We start from the raw sequence: 17,802 nt of genomic DNA on the forward strand, positions 1-17,802 counted from the left end.
GGTGACTGTATTGTTGACTGGTTGGTAAGGTTATTTAATGTATGTATGACTCATGGTGAGGTGCCTGAGGATTGGCGGAATGCGTGCATAGTGCCATTGTACAAAGGCAAAGGGGATAAGAGTGAGTGCTCAAATTACAGAGGTATAAGTTTGTTGAGTATTCCTGGTAAATTATATGGGAGGGTATTGATTGAGAGGGTGAAGGCATGTACAGAGCATCAGATTGGGGAAGAGCAGTGCGGTTTCAGAAGTGGTAGAGGATGTGTGGGTCAGGTGTTTGCTTTGAAGAATGTATGTGAGAAATACTTAGAAAAGCAAATGGATTTGTATGTAGCATTTATGGATCTGGAGAAGGCATATGACAGAGTTGATAGAGATGCTCTGTGGAAGGTATTAAGAATATATGGTGTGGGAGGCAAGTTGTTAGAAGCAGTGAAAAGTTTTTATCGAGGATGTAAGGCATGTGTACGTGTAGGAAGAGAGGAAAGTGATTGGTTCTCAGTGAATGTAGGTTTGCGGCAGGGGTGTGTGATGTCTCCATGGTTGTTTAATTTGTTTATGGATGGGGTTGTAAGGGAGGTAAATGCAAGAGTCCTGGAAAGAGGGGCAAGTATGAAGTCTGTTGGGGATGAGAGAGGTTGGGAAGTGAGTCAGTTGTTGTTCGCTGATGATACAGCGCTGGTGGCTGATTCATGTGAGAAACTGCAGAAGCTGGTGACTGAGTTTGGTAAAGTGTGTGGAAGAAGAAAGTTGAGAGTAAATGTGAATAAGAGCAAGGTTATTAGGTACAGTCAAGTCAATTGGGAGGTGAGTTTGAATGGAGAAAAACTGGAGGAAGTGAAGTGTTTTAGATATTTGGGAGTGGATCTGTCAGCGGATGGAACCATGGAAGCGGAAGTGGATCATAGGGTGGGGGAGGGGGCGAAAATTTTGGGAGCCTTGAAAAATGTGTGGAAGTCGAGAACATTATCTCGGAAAGCAAAAATGGGTATGTTTGAGGGAATAGTGGTTCCAACAATGTTGTATGGTTGCGAGGCGTGGGCTATGGATAGAGATGTGCGCAGGAGGATGGATGTGCTGGAAATGAGATGTTTGAGGACAATGTGTGGTGTGAGGTGGTTTGATCGAGTAAGTAACGTAAGGGTGAGAGAGATGTGTGGAAATAAAAAGAGCGTGGTTGAGAGAGCAGAAGAGGGTGTTTTGAAATGGTTTGGGCACATGGAGAGAATGAGTGAGGAGAGATTGACCAAGAGGATATATGTGTCGGAGGTGGAGGGAACGAGGAGAAGAGGGAGACCAAATTGGAGGTGGAAAGATGGAGTGAAAAAGATTTTGTGTGATCGGGGCCTGAACATGCAGGAGGGTGAAAGGAGGGCAAGAAATAGAGTGAATTGGAGTCATGTGGTATACAGGGGTTGACGTGCTGTCAGTGGATTGAAGCAAGGCATGTGAAGCGTCTGGGGTAAACCATGGAAAGCTGTGTAGGTATGTATATTTGCGTGTGTGGACGTGTGTATGTACATGTGTATGGGGGGGGGTTGGGCCATTTCTTTCGTCTGTTTCCTTGCGCTACCTCGCAAACGCGGGAGACAGCGACAAAGTATTAAAAAAAAAAAAAAAAAAAAAAAAAAAAAAAATATATATATATATCTATTTTTTTTTATTTTGCTTTGTCGCTGTCTCCCGCATTTGCGAGGTAGCGCAAGGAAGCAGAAGAAAGAAAATGGCCCAACCCACCCCCATACACATGTATATACACACACGTCCACACACGCAAACATACACACCCATACATCTCAATGTACACATATATATACACACACAGACACATACATCTGCCTTTATTCATTCCCATCGCCACCTCGCCACTAATGAGATAACAACCCCCTCCCCCCTCATGTGTGTGAGGTAGTGCTAGGAAAAGATAATAAAGGCCCCATTCGTTCACACTCAGTCTCCAGCTGTCATGCAATAATGCCCGAAACCACAGCTCCCTTTCCACATCCAGGCCCCACACAACTTTCCATGGTTTACCCCAGACGCTTCACATGCCCTGATTCAATCCACTGACAGCACGTCAACCCCGGAATACCACATCGATCCAATTCACTCTATTCCTTGCCTGCCTTTCACCCTCCTGCATGTTCAGGCCCCGATCACTCAAAATCTTTTTCACTCCATCTTTCCACCTCCAATTAGGTCTCCCACTCCTCCTCGTTCCCTCCACCTCCGACACATATATCCTCTTGGTCAATCTTTCCTCACTCATTCTCTCCATGTGCCCAAACCATTTCAAAACACCCTCTTCTGCTCTCTCAACCACGCTCTTTTTATTTCCACACATCTCTCTTATCCTTACATTACTTACTCGATCAAACCACCTCACACCACACATTGTCCTCAAACATCTCATTTCCAGCACATCCACCCTCCTGCGCACAACTCTATCCATAGCCCACACCTCACAACCATACAACATTGCTGGAACCACTATTCCTTCAAACATACCCATTTTTGCTTTCCGAGATAATGTTCTCGACTTCCACACATTCTTCAATGCTCCCAGGATTTTCGTCCCCTCCCCCACCCTATGATTCACTTCCGCTTCCATGGTTCCATCCGCTGCCAGATCCACTCCCAGATTTTCTCCATTTAAACTTACCTCCCAATTGACTTGACCCTCAACCCTACTGTACCTAATAACCTTGCTCTTATTCACATTTACTCTTAACTTTCTTCTTTCACATACTTTACCAAACTCAGTCACCAGCTTCTGCAGTTTCTCACATGAATCAGCCACCAGCGCTGTATCATCAGCGAACAACAACTGACTCACTTCACAAGCTCTCTCATCCACAACAGACTTCATACTTGCCCCTCTTTCCAAAACTCTTGCATTCACCTCCCTAACAACCCCATCCATAAACAAATTAAACAACCATGGAGACATCAAACACCCCTGCCGCAAACCAACATTCACTGAGAACCAATCACTTTCCTCTCTTCCTACACGTACACATGCCTTACATCCTCGATAAAAACTTTTCACTGCTTCTAACAACTTGCCTCCCACACCATATATTCTTAATACCTTCCACAGAGCTTCTCTATTAACTTTATCAAATGCCTTCTCCAGATCCATAAATGCTACATACAAATCCATTTGCTTTTCTAAGTATTTCTCACATACATTCTTCAAAGCAAACACCTGATCCACACATCATTTACCACTTCTGAAACCACACTGCTCTTCCCCAATCTGATGCTCTGTACATGCCTTCACCCTCTCAATCAATACCCTCCCATATAATTTACCAGGAATACTCAACAAACTTATACGTCTGTAATCTGAGCACTCACTCTTATCCCCTTTGCCTTTGTACAATGGCACTATGCACGCAGTCCGCCAATCCTCCGGCACCTCACCATGAGTCATACATACATTAAATAACCTTACCAACCAGTCAACAATACAGTCACCCTCTTTTTTAATAAATTCCACTGCAATACCATCCAAACCTGCTGCCTTGCCGGCTTTCATCTTCCGCAAAGCTTTTACTACCTCTTCTCTGTTTACCAAATCATTTTCCCTAACCCTCTCACTTTGCACACCACCTCGACCAAGACACCCTATATCTGCCACTCTATCATCAAACACATTCAACAAACCTTCAAAATACTCACTCCATCTCCTTCTCACATCACCACTACTTGTTATCACCTCCCCATTAGCGCCCTTCACTGAAGTTCCCATTTGCTCCCTTGTCTTACGCACTTTATTTACCTCCTTCCAGAACATCTTTTTATTCTCCCAAAAATTTAATGATACTCTCTCACCCCAACTCTCATTTGCCCTCTTTTTCACCTCTTGCACCTTTCTCTTGACCTCCTGTCTCTTTCTTTTATACATCTCCCACTCAATTGCATTTTTTCCCTGCAAAAATCGTCCAAATGCCTCTCTCTTCTCTTTCACTAATAATCTTACTTCTTCATCCCACCACTCACTACCCTTTCTAATCAACCCACCTCCCACGCTTCTCATGCCACAGGCATATTTTGCGCAATCCATCACTGATTCCCTAAATACATCCCATTCCTCCCCCACTCCCCTTACTTCCATTGTTCTCACTTTTTTCCATTCTGTACTCAGTCTCTCCTGGTACTTCCTCACACAAGTCTCCTTCCCAAGCTCACTTACTCTCACCACCCTCTTCACCCAACATTCACCCTTCTTTTCTGAAAATCCATACAAATCTTCACCTTAGCATCCACAAGATAATGATCAGACATCCCTCCAGTTGCACCTCTCAGCACATTTACATCCAAAAGTCTCTCCTTCGCGCGCCTGTCAATTAACACGTAATCCAATAACGCTCTCTGGCCATCTCTCCTACTTACATACGTATACTTATGTATATCTCTCTTTTTAAACCAGGTATTCCCTATCACCAGTCCTTTTTCAGCACATAAATCTACAAGCTCTTCACCATTTCCATTTACAACACTGAACACCCCATGTATACCAATTATTCCCTCAACTGCCACATTACTCACCTTTGCATTCAAATCACCCATCACTATAACCCGGTCGCATGCATCAAAACCACTAACACACTCATTCAGCTGCTCCCAAAACACTTGCCTCTCATGATCTTTCTTCTCATGCCCAGGTGCATATGCACCAATAATCACCCATCTCTCTCCAACAACTTTCAGTTTTACCCATATTAATCCAGAGTTTACTTTCTTACACTCTATCACATACTCCCACAACTCCTGTTTCAGGAGTACTGCTACTCCTTCCCTTGCTCTTGTCCTCTCACTAACCCCTGACTTTACTCCCAAGACATTCCCAAACCACTCTTCCCCTTTACCCTTGAGCTTCGTTTCACACAGAGCCAAAACATCCAGGTTCCCTTCCTCAAACATACTACCTATCTCTCCTTTCTTCACATCTTGGTTACATCCACACACATTTAGACACCCCAATCTGAGTATACGAAGAGGATGAGCACTCCCCGCGTGACTCCTTCTGTTTCCCATTTTTTTAGAAAGTTAAAAATACAAGGAGGGGAGGATTTCTGGCCCCCTGCTCCCGTCCCCTCTAGTCGCCTTCTACGACACGTGAGGAATGCGTGGGAAGTATTCTTTCACCCCTATCCCCAGGGATAATATATATATATATACATACACACACACATACATATATATACATATGAAAAATGTAAGAAATAATTTAGAAAACTGAAACTTCTAGCTTGAAATGAACTGAAAAATAAATGTCACATAATGGTTCAGCCTCTGGCTATGGAAAAGGGAAATGTATAATTTATTTACACAAACGTCAATAGTAGTTTTCATCAATTTAACCACTGTATCCTACTGCCTGGACCACTTCTCTTAAAATGAAACTGGAAATATTGGCTTATGATGTTTCTCAATTTGTCTTCATTACACAAAGTACAACCATATCTTGGATACATGAGGTAGGTATATATATATTTTTTTTTCTTTTTTTTTTTTTTTTTGCCGCTGTCTCCCGCGTCTGCGAGGTAGCGCAAGGAAACAGACGAAAGAAATGGCCCAACCCACCCCCATACACATGTATATACATACGTCCACACACGCAAATATACATACCTACACAGCTTTCCATGGTTTATCCCAGACGCTTCACATGCCCTGATTCAATCCACTGACAGCACATCAACCCCGGTATACCACATCGCTCCAATTCACTCTATTCCTTGCCCTCCTTTCATCCTCCTGCATGTTCAGGCCCCGATCACACAAAATCTTCTTCGCTCCATCTTTCCACCTCCAATTTGGTCTCCCTCTTCTCCTCGTTCCCTCCACCTCCGACACATATATCCTCTTGGTCAATCTTTCCTCACTCATTCTCTCCATGTGACCAAACCATTTCAAAACACCCTCTTCTGCTCTCTCAACCACGCTCTTTTTATTTCCACACATCTCTCTTACCTTTACGTTACTTACTCGATCAAACCACCTCACACCACACATTGTCCTCAAACATCTCATTTCCAGCACATCCATCCTCCTGCGCACCACTCTATCCATAGCCCATGCCTCGCAACCATACAACATTGTTGGAACCACTATTCCTTCAAACATACCCATTTTGCTTTCCGAGATAATGTTCTCGACTTCCACACATTCTTCAAGGCTCCCAGAATTTTCGCCCCCTCCCCCACCCTATGATCCACTTCCGCTTCCATGGTTCCATCCGCTGCCAGATCCACTCCCAGATATCTAAAACACTTCACTTCCTCCAGTTTTTCTCCATTCAAACTCACCTCCCAATTGACTTGACCCTCAACCCTACTGTACCTAATAACCTTGCTCTTATTCACATTTACTCTTAACTTTCTTCTTTCATATACATATATATATACATATATATATATACGCAAACAGACATATACATATATACACATGGACACAATTCATACTGTCTGCCTTTATTCATTCCCATCGCCATCTCGCCACACATGAAATAACAACCCCCTCCCCCCGCATGTGTGCGAGGTAGCGCTAGGAAAATACAACAAAAGCCACATTCGTTCACACTCAGTCTCTAGCTGTCATGAAATAATGCACCGAAACCACAGCTCCCTTTCCACATCCAGGCCCCACAGAACTTTACATCGTTTACCTCAGACGCTTCATATGCCCTGGTTCAATCCATTGACAGCACGTCGACCCCGGTATACCACATCGTTCCAATTCACTCTATTCCTTGCACGCCTTTCACCCTCCTGCATGTTCAGGCCCTGATCACTCAAAATCATTTTCACTCCATCTTTCCATCTCCAATTTGGTCTCCCACTTCTCCTCGCTCCCTCCACCTCTGACACACATATCCTCTTGGTTAATCTTTCCTCACTCATTCTCTCCATGTGACCAAAGCAATTCAAAACATTCTGTTATGCTTTCTAAACAACACTCTTTTTATTACCACACATCTCTCTTACCCTATTATCACTTACTCGATCAAACCACCTCACACCACATATTGTCCTCAAACATCTCATTTTCAGCACATCCACCCTCCTCCGCACATCTCTATCCATAGCCCATGCCTCGCAACCATATAACATTGTTGGAACCACTATTCCTTCAAACATACCCATTTTTGCTTTCTGAGATAATGTTTTTGACTTCCACACATTCTTCAAAGCTCCCAGAACTTTCGCCCTCTCCCCACCCAAAGATTGACACATATACACATTCATAGTTGCTTGCCTTCATCCATTCCTGTTGCTACCCGGCCACACAGGAAATAGCATCACTAACCCCCACTTCAGCAAGGTAGTGCCATGAAAGCACACAAAAAAGGCCAAATTCATTCACACTCAGTCTCTAGCTGTCATGTGTAATGCACCGAAACCACAGCTCCCTATCCACATCCCAGCCCAACAGACCTTTCCATTGTTTACCCCTGACACTTCACATGCCCTGGTTCAGTCCAATGACAGCACGTCAATGGAACCATTCCTCCAAGAACCTCCATCAAGGGTTTGGGCCACAGTAAAAGAATCTCCACTTATCCCTGTCCTTAAATACCTCCTTTGCATACACCATTCCACACATTCTTCCACCATTTCTCTCCCTCAAGTACTCTTTCATTCCATTTCCCTATTTCTGCTTTAAGTGTACTATCATACACTCTCCTAAACTCCTCGTCTTGCATTCTTTCTACATGCCCAAACCACCTCAAAGTATTACGCTTCACCCACTTTACCACTCCAAAATTTATTCTCTTTGCATTCCTTGCCATACCAAATCTCTCACACACCCCCTCATTCTTTTCTCATTCTATCTAATCATACCACATGCTGCTCTAATCTTTTTCTAAATTGGGAAGCTCCAGTCTTGGACAAAAGTGTACATCAGGGCTGGGCTTAAATTGAAATGTAAAGAGGTAAATGAAAGAGACAAGGAAAAGTATTTATGAATTTTGGAGGAAGTGAAAAAAAAAAAACCTGTCTCTTATAAAGTGCCAGGTCATACTTATTGGGAAAGACAGGAATACACAGAGTTCCAAACCTTCAAGATGTAGGGAAAGAAACAGTTATCAAAGAGTTCGTTTCCACAGCCTGGATGCCTGACCTCAATGCCACATTCTATTTCCATGTTTTAGCTGCACAGATCAGGGTTGGGAGAATTATGCTCTCCCTAGATCCTTTCATCGCTTCCATAGTTATACCTCTATTCTCATATCCTGTCCTGCTCTCTCCTGTATCTCTCCTCCCATATCACCAAACTTACCCAAAATAGCTACCAAAGACTGAAATACTGTCACCTCCTCCAGTCTTTCTCCCCCAGTATCTACAACACAATTTAGTACACAGTTTCACTCTTGAAATACAGAAAATGGTATCAATACAACAATCAATACTTGAATAAGTCTGAAGATAGGACAAGTCCAAGCTTTGTTGGAATAAACACTTGCAGACAGCCCAGGATAGCAGTGGCTGATATAATACTTACGGAATAGAGAAAGACCAGCAACATCACAGTAAACACTGTGGAATGGTTGAAGAAAGGTAACAACTGAAGAATTTAAGGGACAGAAGGCTTTTAATTCCACCTAACTACCAACTGATACCTACAAGATTTTGCTAAAATATCTGGTAAGCATGTACACATGTCTTACTTGATGAATAATACTGTTCCTCTTGGCTGCCACCTGCATTTCTATCTTGATTCATTTGGGAACAGTTTCAACCATATGTCAAGTTTTCTCATATGTGTTTCTGTTGTTGTTTCATGCATTTCTTATTTTTCCTGGTAGTATACTGAATAGTCACTCTAGCATCATGGTTGGGCTTTCATGCAATTTTGTCTGACTCATGAATGCCATGGAATACCATGTTTCATGGTATTCCAGAAGATTTAATAACACTACATTCCTTGATGAGAGGCTTTCAGGTTCAATATATCTTCCTCTACACATTCAATTTGCTTCCACTCACAGACTATCATATACAGGTATCTTTTCTTCTTTCTAAGCTACAGAATTCCAATTCCTTCAGCCTTTCATGGTTGTCCATATGTTTCATTCCCTCCCCACAGATGGGGCTTCTAAATTCATATTTTTCTATTTCTGTTTGTTTTGCTGGTGACCATAGACTACAGCAGCATAAGTTTTTAGAATAATACCACTCCTTACTTGGCTCAAGTGTGCGAACTTCCCAATGTGTTCTCTGAATTCTACAGTAGCTTCTCATTTATGATCACACCCAAATCTTTTACATTTGTTTCACTTTCTACCACTTTCTCTGGTAGGCCTTTATATGGTATTACCAATGTATTCTTCTACGAAAGTTCCATAACTAATTTGCTCATATGTATCTTCAATGAATTCCATCAGGTTAATTTCTGAAGATATGTATATCATGTCCAAGGCTTTTTGCATCTCCTTTTGATCCTCATATTGTTTACCATTATGCAATCAATGAAGCTCCTTACTATGCTTTCCTTTACTTCACTGTTAATGTCTGATATGATTATAATAAGACTACTGAGACAAACACCATTCCTTGTAGTAGCCATGATAAGTCTCCCTTAGAAATGGTGCTGTATGCAATTCCTTTGAACTTTATGTTAGAAACTCTTGAATCCATCTTCCTATTGTATCTTTAATGTTCTGCTTTGCTACATTTTCTGGTAAAATTCAGTGGTTTCCTTTGTTAAAAGTTTTAGCAAACCAAAAAGCGTCCATTCTCTTTCCTTGTATTAAATATTCATATTTATTTATATTTATCTATTTTGCTTTGTCGTTGTCTCCCGCGTTAGCGAGGTAGCGCAAGGAAACAGACGAAAGAATGGCCCAACCCACCCACATACACGTCCACACACGCAAATATACATACCTATACATCTCAACGTATACATATATACACACACAGACATATACATACATACACATGTACATAATTCATACTGTCTGCCTTTATTCATTCCCATCACCACCTCGCCACACATGAAATAACAACTCCCTCCCCCCTCATGTGTGCGAGGTAGTGCTAGGAAAAGACAATAAAGGCCCCATTTGTTCACACTCAGTCTCTAGCTGTCATGTAATAATGCACCGAAACCACAGCTCCCTTTCAACATCCAAGCCCCACAGAACTTTCCATGGTTTACCCCAGATGCTTCACATGCCCTGGTTCAATCTATTGACAGCACGTCAACCCCAGTATACCACATCGTTCCAATTCGCTCTATTCCTTGCACACCTTTCACCCTCCTGCATGTTCAGGCCCCGATCACTCAAAATCTTTTTCACTCCAACTTTCCACCTCCACTTTGGTCTCCCACTTCTCCTCATTCCCTCCACCTCTGACACATATATCCTCTTGGTCAATCTTTCCTCACTCACCATGTGCCCAAACCATCTCAAAACACCCTCTTCTGCTCTCTCAACCACACTCTTTTCATTACCACACATCTCTCTTACCCTATTATTACTTACTCGATCAAACCACCTCACATCACATATTGTCCTCAAACATCTCATTTCCAGCACATCCACCCTCCTGCGCACAACTCTATCCATAGCCCACGCCTCGCAACCATACAACATTGTTGGAACCACTATTCCTTCAAACATACCCATTTTTGCTTTCCAGGATAATGTTCTCGACTTCCACACATTCTTCAAGGCTCCCAGAATTTTCGCTCCCTCCCCTACCCTATGATTCACTTCCACTTCCATGGTTCCATCCGCTGCCAAATCCACTCCCAGATATCTAAAACACTTCACTTCCTCCAGTTTTTCTCCATTCAAACCTCCCAATTGACTTGACCCTCAACCCTACTGTACCTAATAATGTATGTCATTATAATGTGCTAATAATCAAGTTAGCATAATTTTTCTTGGTACATATCCATGTTGGCCTTCATTTATGTAGCTGTTTTTGATTAGATATTCTATCATACATCCTTTTACCACTTCACAAAGACTTTTATTACATGTACTGTTTTGGTATTAGCTTAGATCCTCCTTTGCATATCGGTGTTAAGTATGCCATTTTGTAAATGTATGCAATTCTGCTTTCATCCAGACATTACCTCAATAATAACTTGGTTTTGCTACACTCTTTATCTTCTTGATGAATATGGCTTATCAAGAGAGAATTGAGTGGGAGAAGTATAAAAGAAAGAGACAGGAGGTCAAGAGAAAGGTGCAAGAGGTGAAAAAAAGGGCAAATGAGAGTTGGGGTGAGAGACTATCAGTAAATTTTAGGGAGAATAAAAAGATGTTCTGGAAGGAGGTAAATAGGGTGCGTAAGACAAGGGAGCAAATGGGAACTTCAGTGAAGGGCGTAAATGGGGAGGTGATAACAAGTAGCGATGATGTGAGAAGGAGATGGAATGAGTATTTTGAAGGTTTGTTGAATGTGTCTGATGACAGAGTGGCAGATATAGGGTGTTTTGGTCGAGGTGGTGTGCAAAGTGAGAGGGTTAGGGAAATTGATTTGGTAAACAGAGAAGAGGTAGTAAAAGCTTTGCGGAAGATGAAAGCCGGCAAGGCAGCAGGTTTGGATGGTATTGCAGTGGAATTTATTAAAAAAGGGGGTGACTGTATTGTTGACTGGTTGGTAAGGTTATTTAATGTATGTATGACTCATGGTGAGGTGCCTGAGGATTGGCGGAATGCGTGCATAGTGCCATTGTACAAAGGCAAAGGGGATAAGAGTGAGTGCTCAAATTACAGAGGTATAAGTTTGTTGAGTATTCCTGGTAAATTATATGGGAGGGTATTGATTGAGAGGGTGAAGGCATATACAGAGCATCAGATTGGGGAAGAGCAGTGCGGTTTCAGAAGTGGTAGAGGATGTGTGGATCAGGTGTTTGCTTTGAAGAATGTATGTGAGAAATACTTAGAAAAGCAAATGGATTTGTATGTAGCATTTATGGATCTGGAGAAGGCATATGATAGAGTTGATAGAGATGCTCTGTGGAAGGTATTAAGAATATATGGTGTTGGAGGCAAGTTGTTAGAAGCAGTGAAAAGTTTTTATCGAGGATGTAAGGCATGTGTACGTGTAGGAAGAGAGGAAAGTGATTGGTTCTCAGTGAATGTAGGTTTGCGGCAGGGGTGTGTGATGTCTCCATGGTTGTTTAATTTGTTTATGGATGGGGTTGTAAGGGAGGTAAATGCAAGAGTCCTGGAAAGAGGGGCAAGTATGAAGTCTGTTGGGGATGAGAGAGCTTGGGAAGTGAGTCAGTTGTTGTTCGCTGATGATACAGCGCTGGTGGCTGATTCATGTGAGAAACTGCAGAAGCTGGTGACTGAGTTTGGTAAAGTGTGTGGAAGAAGAAAGTTGAGAGTAAATGTGAATAAGAGCAAGGTTATTAGGTACAGTAGGGGTGAGGGTCAAGTCAATTGGGAGGTGAGTTTGAATGGAGAAAAACTGGAGGAAGTGAAGTGTTTTAGATATCTGGGAGTGGATCTGTCAGCGGATGGAACCATGGAAGCGGAAGTGGATCATAGGGTGGGGGAGGGGGCGAAAATTTTGGGAGCCTTGAAAAATGTGTGGAAGTCGAGAACATTATCTCGGAAAGCAAAAATGGGTATGTTTGAGGGAATAGTGGTTCCAACAATGTTGTATGGTTGCGAGGCGTGGGCTATGGATAGAGATGTGCGCAGGAGGATGGATGTGCTGGAAATGAGATGTTTGAGGACAATGTGTGGTGTGAGGTGGTTTGATCGAGTAAGTAACGTAAGGGTAAGAGAGATGTGTGGAAATAAAAAGAGCGTGGTTGAGAGAGCAGAAGAGGGTGTTTTGAAATGGTTTGGGCACATGGAGAGAATGAGTGAGGAGAGATTGACCAAGAGGATATATGTGTCGGAGGTGGAGGGAACGAGGAGAAGAGGGAGACCAAATTGGAGGTGGAAAGATGGAGTGAAAAAGATTTTGTGTGACCGGGGCCTGAACATGCAGGAGGGTGAAAGGAGGGCAAGGAATAGAGTGAATTGGAGTCATGTGGTATACAGGGGTTGACGTGCTGTCAGTGGATTGAATCAAGGCATGTGAAGCGTCTGGGGTAAACCATGGAAAGCTGTGTAGGTATGTATATTTGCGTGTGTGGACGTGTGTATGTACATGTGTATGGGGGGGGGGGGTTGGGCCATTTCTTTCGTCTGTTTCCTTGCGCTACCTCGCAAACGCGGGAGACAGCGACAAAGTATAAAAAAAAAAAAAAAAAAAAAAAAAAAAAAAAAAAAAAAAGAGAGAGATGGGTAAAAAAAGCCACCTTAAATACACAAGGAGGCCTGATTATGGATAGGTGGGCTATGGCTTCAATGCATTATATATGATAGCTGGATAGTGGATGAGAGTGAATGTGGCCATTTCTTCATATGTTCAACTAGGCACATAACGTATAAACCACAGTATTTACTAAATAAACATTCCTGTATATCTGCCACCCTGATTATTTAAATTCACCTTACTTACACAGTAGGTAGTAAATGGCTGGCAGACACTGACCATAGAGGTATATTGCCAGTATTACCCTCCTGGGTATCATAGGGGTTAGTGATGGCAGTGTAGTGAGCCATTACTTATGTGGTTGTCGAGCTGCACTCCTCTTCCATGTCTTTTCTTTCTGCTTCAACCATACGTTGAATGTTGGCAGTCTGTCCACAAAAATACAATATCTTCTTGTCACACATAAAACTTGACAACATTGAATTCTTCCATCTCATTTTTCATAACTCAAAATTTCCCGGCAGTAAGCACCATGTGCTAGCCCTGCCTTCTGGCAAAATGGTAGAAGCAACAGACAGAAATAGTAGGTAATAACATTAGACAGGAGTATTAGGTAGAAACATTAGTGGGAGTATTAGGTAGAAGTAGCTGGTTGAAGCACTAGGAAGGAACATTAGGCAGAAGTAACAAGTAGGAACATTTGGTAGGAGCTTCTGCAAACACTGTGCTCAAGTTATCCTCTGTCAGCAGCCTGTTAAGGCACTAAAGGCTAAGAAGCAACACTGGAGTTCACCACTTAAGGGGACTCTTTTGCCAGGGCCATGCCACTGAGGGAGACTCAGGGAGTTCCCAAAGAGAAAGGGCATCAGAGATATAGATACACAGATAGAGAGAGACAGAAGCTTACACACATGCTTATCTAAATTGTCGAAATATCCAGCTCACCATGATCTTCCTCTCTTTTATGATGTTAACCAGTTAATATCATGACCTCCCAGTTCTATTATATCAGTACTACCCAAACTATATATTTTAAGCCAAATGACTGCTTAAATCCAATAAACTTTTTTTTATCTATCCATTAATTCATTTATTATACATGTTGACAAAAATAAACCGATTTTGAATGTCTACTTCTTGAAACTTCTCTTCAGTTGCACTAAGTGAAGAAAATTTGTCCTTATGCATAAAATAATGTAGGCATACCTAATTATACCTTGTTATCCAAGATAATATAAATTTGGGGGTGAATATCTCAAAATGCCTAAAAGTAATAAAGAAGCATCAACTAATTTGCACTTGGCCCAACAGAAGCTGAAGATTTTAAAATTTTCTCACAACTATACATCACAAAAACCCATCACAGGGGTGCTAACAACACTGCAGTAATTGCAGTTATCATGTGACAAACTGGGCTGCTGAATGCTGTGTGGTTTACTGATAGTGAAGGCATGTAATCTGTCACCTCTTGAAAGTAGAAAATGAATACAGTATTTCAATATTCTGTTAAATGGTGGAAATTAAAGCTTCTCCATAAAATGGTGGTCATTCATACATCTTATACAATACAATGTTTAAATAAATGTTTTGTGTAAATAAGAGCTACTGTGAAGTAATTATGATTCATTACACAGTAATAAATAACTAGCATCATAATTCACCTTATTCATCCTTAAGCAAAAAAATAGCCTTTCACTTGTGCTACAAAAATCATTACTTCAGAGGTGAACTCAAATGTACTTAAATGCATTATGAATTATGATTATGTACTTCACATTGCTAATTCAATAGGCTCAGTTGAATCTAGTGTGGGTACTATCAGGAATTTTGAATAAGAAATAAAGTTGAGTGACCTTTCACCTTGGAGCTAAGGACAATAAGCTCTTTTATAATACATTTAGAAAGGCACAATATGCTTTCGGGATTAGAGCAGAACTGTGTTTGGAATGATTGCCAACTAAATCATTTCAAAATTACACAATTCATATAGCTATAACAGAGTCCCTAAATGCTAGTACACAGCTATAACTAAAAACCCTTTGTATTTTCATTCACTCTGTAATGCATCATATGATATGTGCAATATATGAGACAAATCAAGAGTTTTCCAAGGTAGCAGAGAAAAACTGAGGTAACATGATCCATGCTGAATGGCTCAGGTGAGAATATGAAATGCACTAATGTATAGCACAGTGTATCAGGAATAAACAGCATTAGGTATAACAAAGGGAATAAGTGTAAGTGTTGCATCATTCAGAAATTGTTAACATGATTCATGTTACTGTGAGAACCAATGTACAAGTAACCTGAACATGAAACAGTGATCAGCTATGGACTGTGTCATCACAGGAAGGGTGAATAACCAACAGATAATTTCTCTTTGGAATCAAACAGCCTAAGACATTTCACTGGGCTGAACCACCCTATAGTAAACAAACTCTTTACTCAACATTTGGCTAGCCTAACCTTCATCTTAATAATCCAAGTAGATAACTAATGGCAAATTAAATGGAATCCACAACTCAGTTCATCATTAGCAAATGAAGTAGAATGTGGCTATGGCTTATGACCATTTTGTCAGAAACTCTTCAAACTGTAAATGTTTTTGCTTTCCAAAGTACCCCAGGGTAGATGATGTTACCTGCACTGAAGACTTTTACCTATTCATAACTGAAATCCCTATTATCAGTACTTTCCTTTCACTAAGAAGTGCATGCTTCAGTCTTGGTCCAGCTACCTTCAATGGAGCAGACTACCCTACAGGTATCCTTCATTGTCGAATGCATGAGAGAAACTTTTCACACCAGTAATCAAAAACCTAAACCTCTCCTCCATTTTACTTGCCAGTAAGCATATAAGCTTCAAGCCAATAATGCCTTTTTGGATTATTTCTTCATGCAAAAATATCATAACTTTCAAAACAGAACACTTACTATTCAAATTCATTATTGTTAACACCTTCACAGTTATTCAAATAACTATACTGGTCAAACAACTTACCAAAGAGAAGAGATACAATAAACGAGTTTCTCCATTTACGAATTTCTTTTTTATGATCCAGATAGTTGCTTTTATTCATCCCACTTGTGTAAAGGGTGGCATGGAAGCCAAGATTCTGCAAAAAGTTAATACTCAGTAGGTACTTTCAAACAGAGTATGCAAATGAAATTACCAAATTATGAAAGCAAATATTTCAAAATATAAATGAAAGAATAACAGGTGTTTTGGACAAAACCATCTTTATCTTGATGAATAAGATGACAAAAAATGCAACAGAAGGTACTAACTCACATTAATGCAGTCAATAATATCTCGAGGACCAGTTACTGCAGGATCAAAATGAAACTTGCCCCGCTCAGTTGCTAAAGCCACAACTGCTGATTTCAAACCTTTCAACTTTCTTACATTGGACTCAATGGCATATACACAGGATGAGCAAGTCATGCCTTTTATCTGTAAAATAAAACCACTAATCAAATAACACATTAAGTACCTGTGACATACACTATATTCTCAATAACAGTGACATATTCTCTAATGCTAGAACCATTCTGGTGAGATACTGAAGTGTGGCATCACATATACATCATACTGAATGAAAAAGGCTTATGCTTTTTGAAGAATAAAAACACATGGGACAGGACAGAACCTTGAGGAGCACTCCTGTTGATGGAGAAAAGGGGGGATCCATTAACAACCACAGAGACAGATTGGTCAGAGAGGAAGCTAGATATGAAGGAGCATAGTGAAGGAGGCAAGCCAAAAGAGGGAAATTTAGAGATGAGACCCCAATGCCACACCCTGTCAAATGCCTTAGATATGTCAAGGGCAACTACATAAAATTCCCCCAAATCTTTCAGGGATGATGACCAGACATTAGTAAGGTAGAAAAGAATACCACCAGTGAATCTTGCCTTATGGAAGCCATACTGGTGATAAGAGGGAAGACCGTGATTTTTGAGGTGCTTAATGATGTGGGAGTTGAGGATGGACTCCCATGGTGTAGCAGTTAGCATTCCTGATAATGATGCATTTATGGGCCACCCAGGGTTGAGCACATAGGGTTGAATCCTGGTTGTGGCAGTTGGTCCACAGTCAACCCAACTGTTCATCCTCCCCCCAAGGGTTGGTTGATTAAATGGGTACCTAGCTCAGGCTAGGGATGGGGAGATGGGTGATTACTGCTTATGCACCTGGTAGATCATGAGGCAAGTTTTTGGGGAGCAGCTGAGTAAATGTGTCAGGAGCTTCGGTGCATGAGACCAGGTATTAGTGATAGGTGATTTAAATGTGAAGGTGAGTAATGTTGCATTTGAGGATATAATTGGCATACATGGAGTATTCAGTGTTGTGAATGGAAATGGTGAAGAGCTTGTGGATTTGTGTGCTGAAAAAAGACTGGTAACAGAATACCTGGTTTAAAAAGAGAGATATACATAAGTATACATATGTGAGTAGGAGAGATGGTCAATGGGCATTATTTGATTACATGTTAATTAATAAGTGTGTATAAGAGGGACTTTTGGATGTTAATGTGCTGAGAGGGGCAGCTGGT

The 17,802-nt window shown here is 41.3% G+C and overlaps 1 protein-coding gene across 1 annotated transcript in view; it reads right to left on the bottom strand.

Annotated features, from left to right (window-relative positions):
• Positions 1-17,802, bottom strand: part of LOC139749254 (copper-transporting ATPase 1-like) — a 364,429-nt gene that overhangs the window by 202,065 nt on the left and 144,562 nt on the right. Inside the window, exons 9-10 of the mRNA XM_071662991.1 lie at positions 16,539-16,700; positions 16,248-16,362 (exon numbers count right to left, since the gene is read on the bottom strand). Of these exons, the coding sequence (XP_071519092.1) occupies positions 16,248-16,362; positions 16,539-16,700 (277 nt within the window). The remainder of the gene's footprint in view (positions 1-16,247; positions 16,363-16,538; positions 16,701-17,802) is intronic.

The sequence above is a fragment of the Panulirus ornatus genome, chromosome 6 (assembly GCF_036320965.1).
Source record: "Panulirus ornatus isolate Po-2019 chromosome 6, ASM3632096v1, whole genome shotgun sequence".
NCBI lineage: Eukaryota > Metazoa > Arthropoda > Malacostraca > Decapoda > Palinuridae > Panulirus > Panulirus ornatus.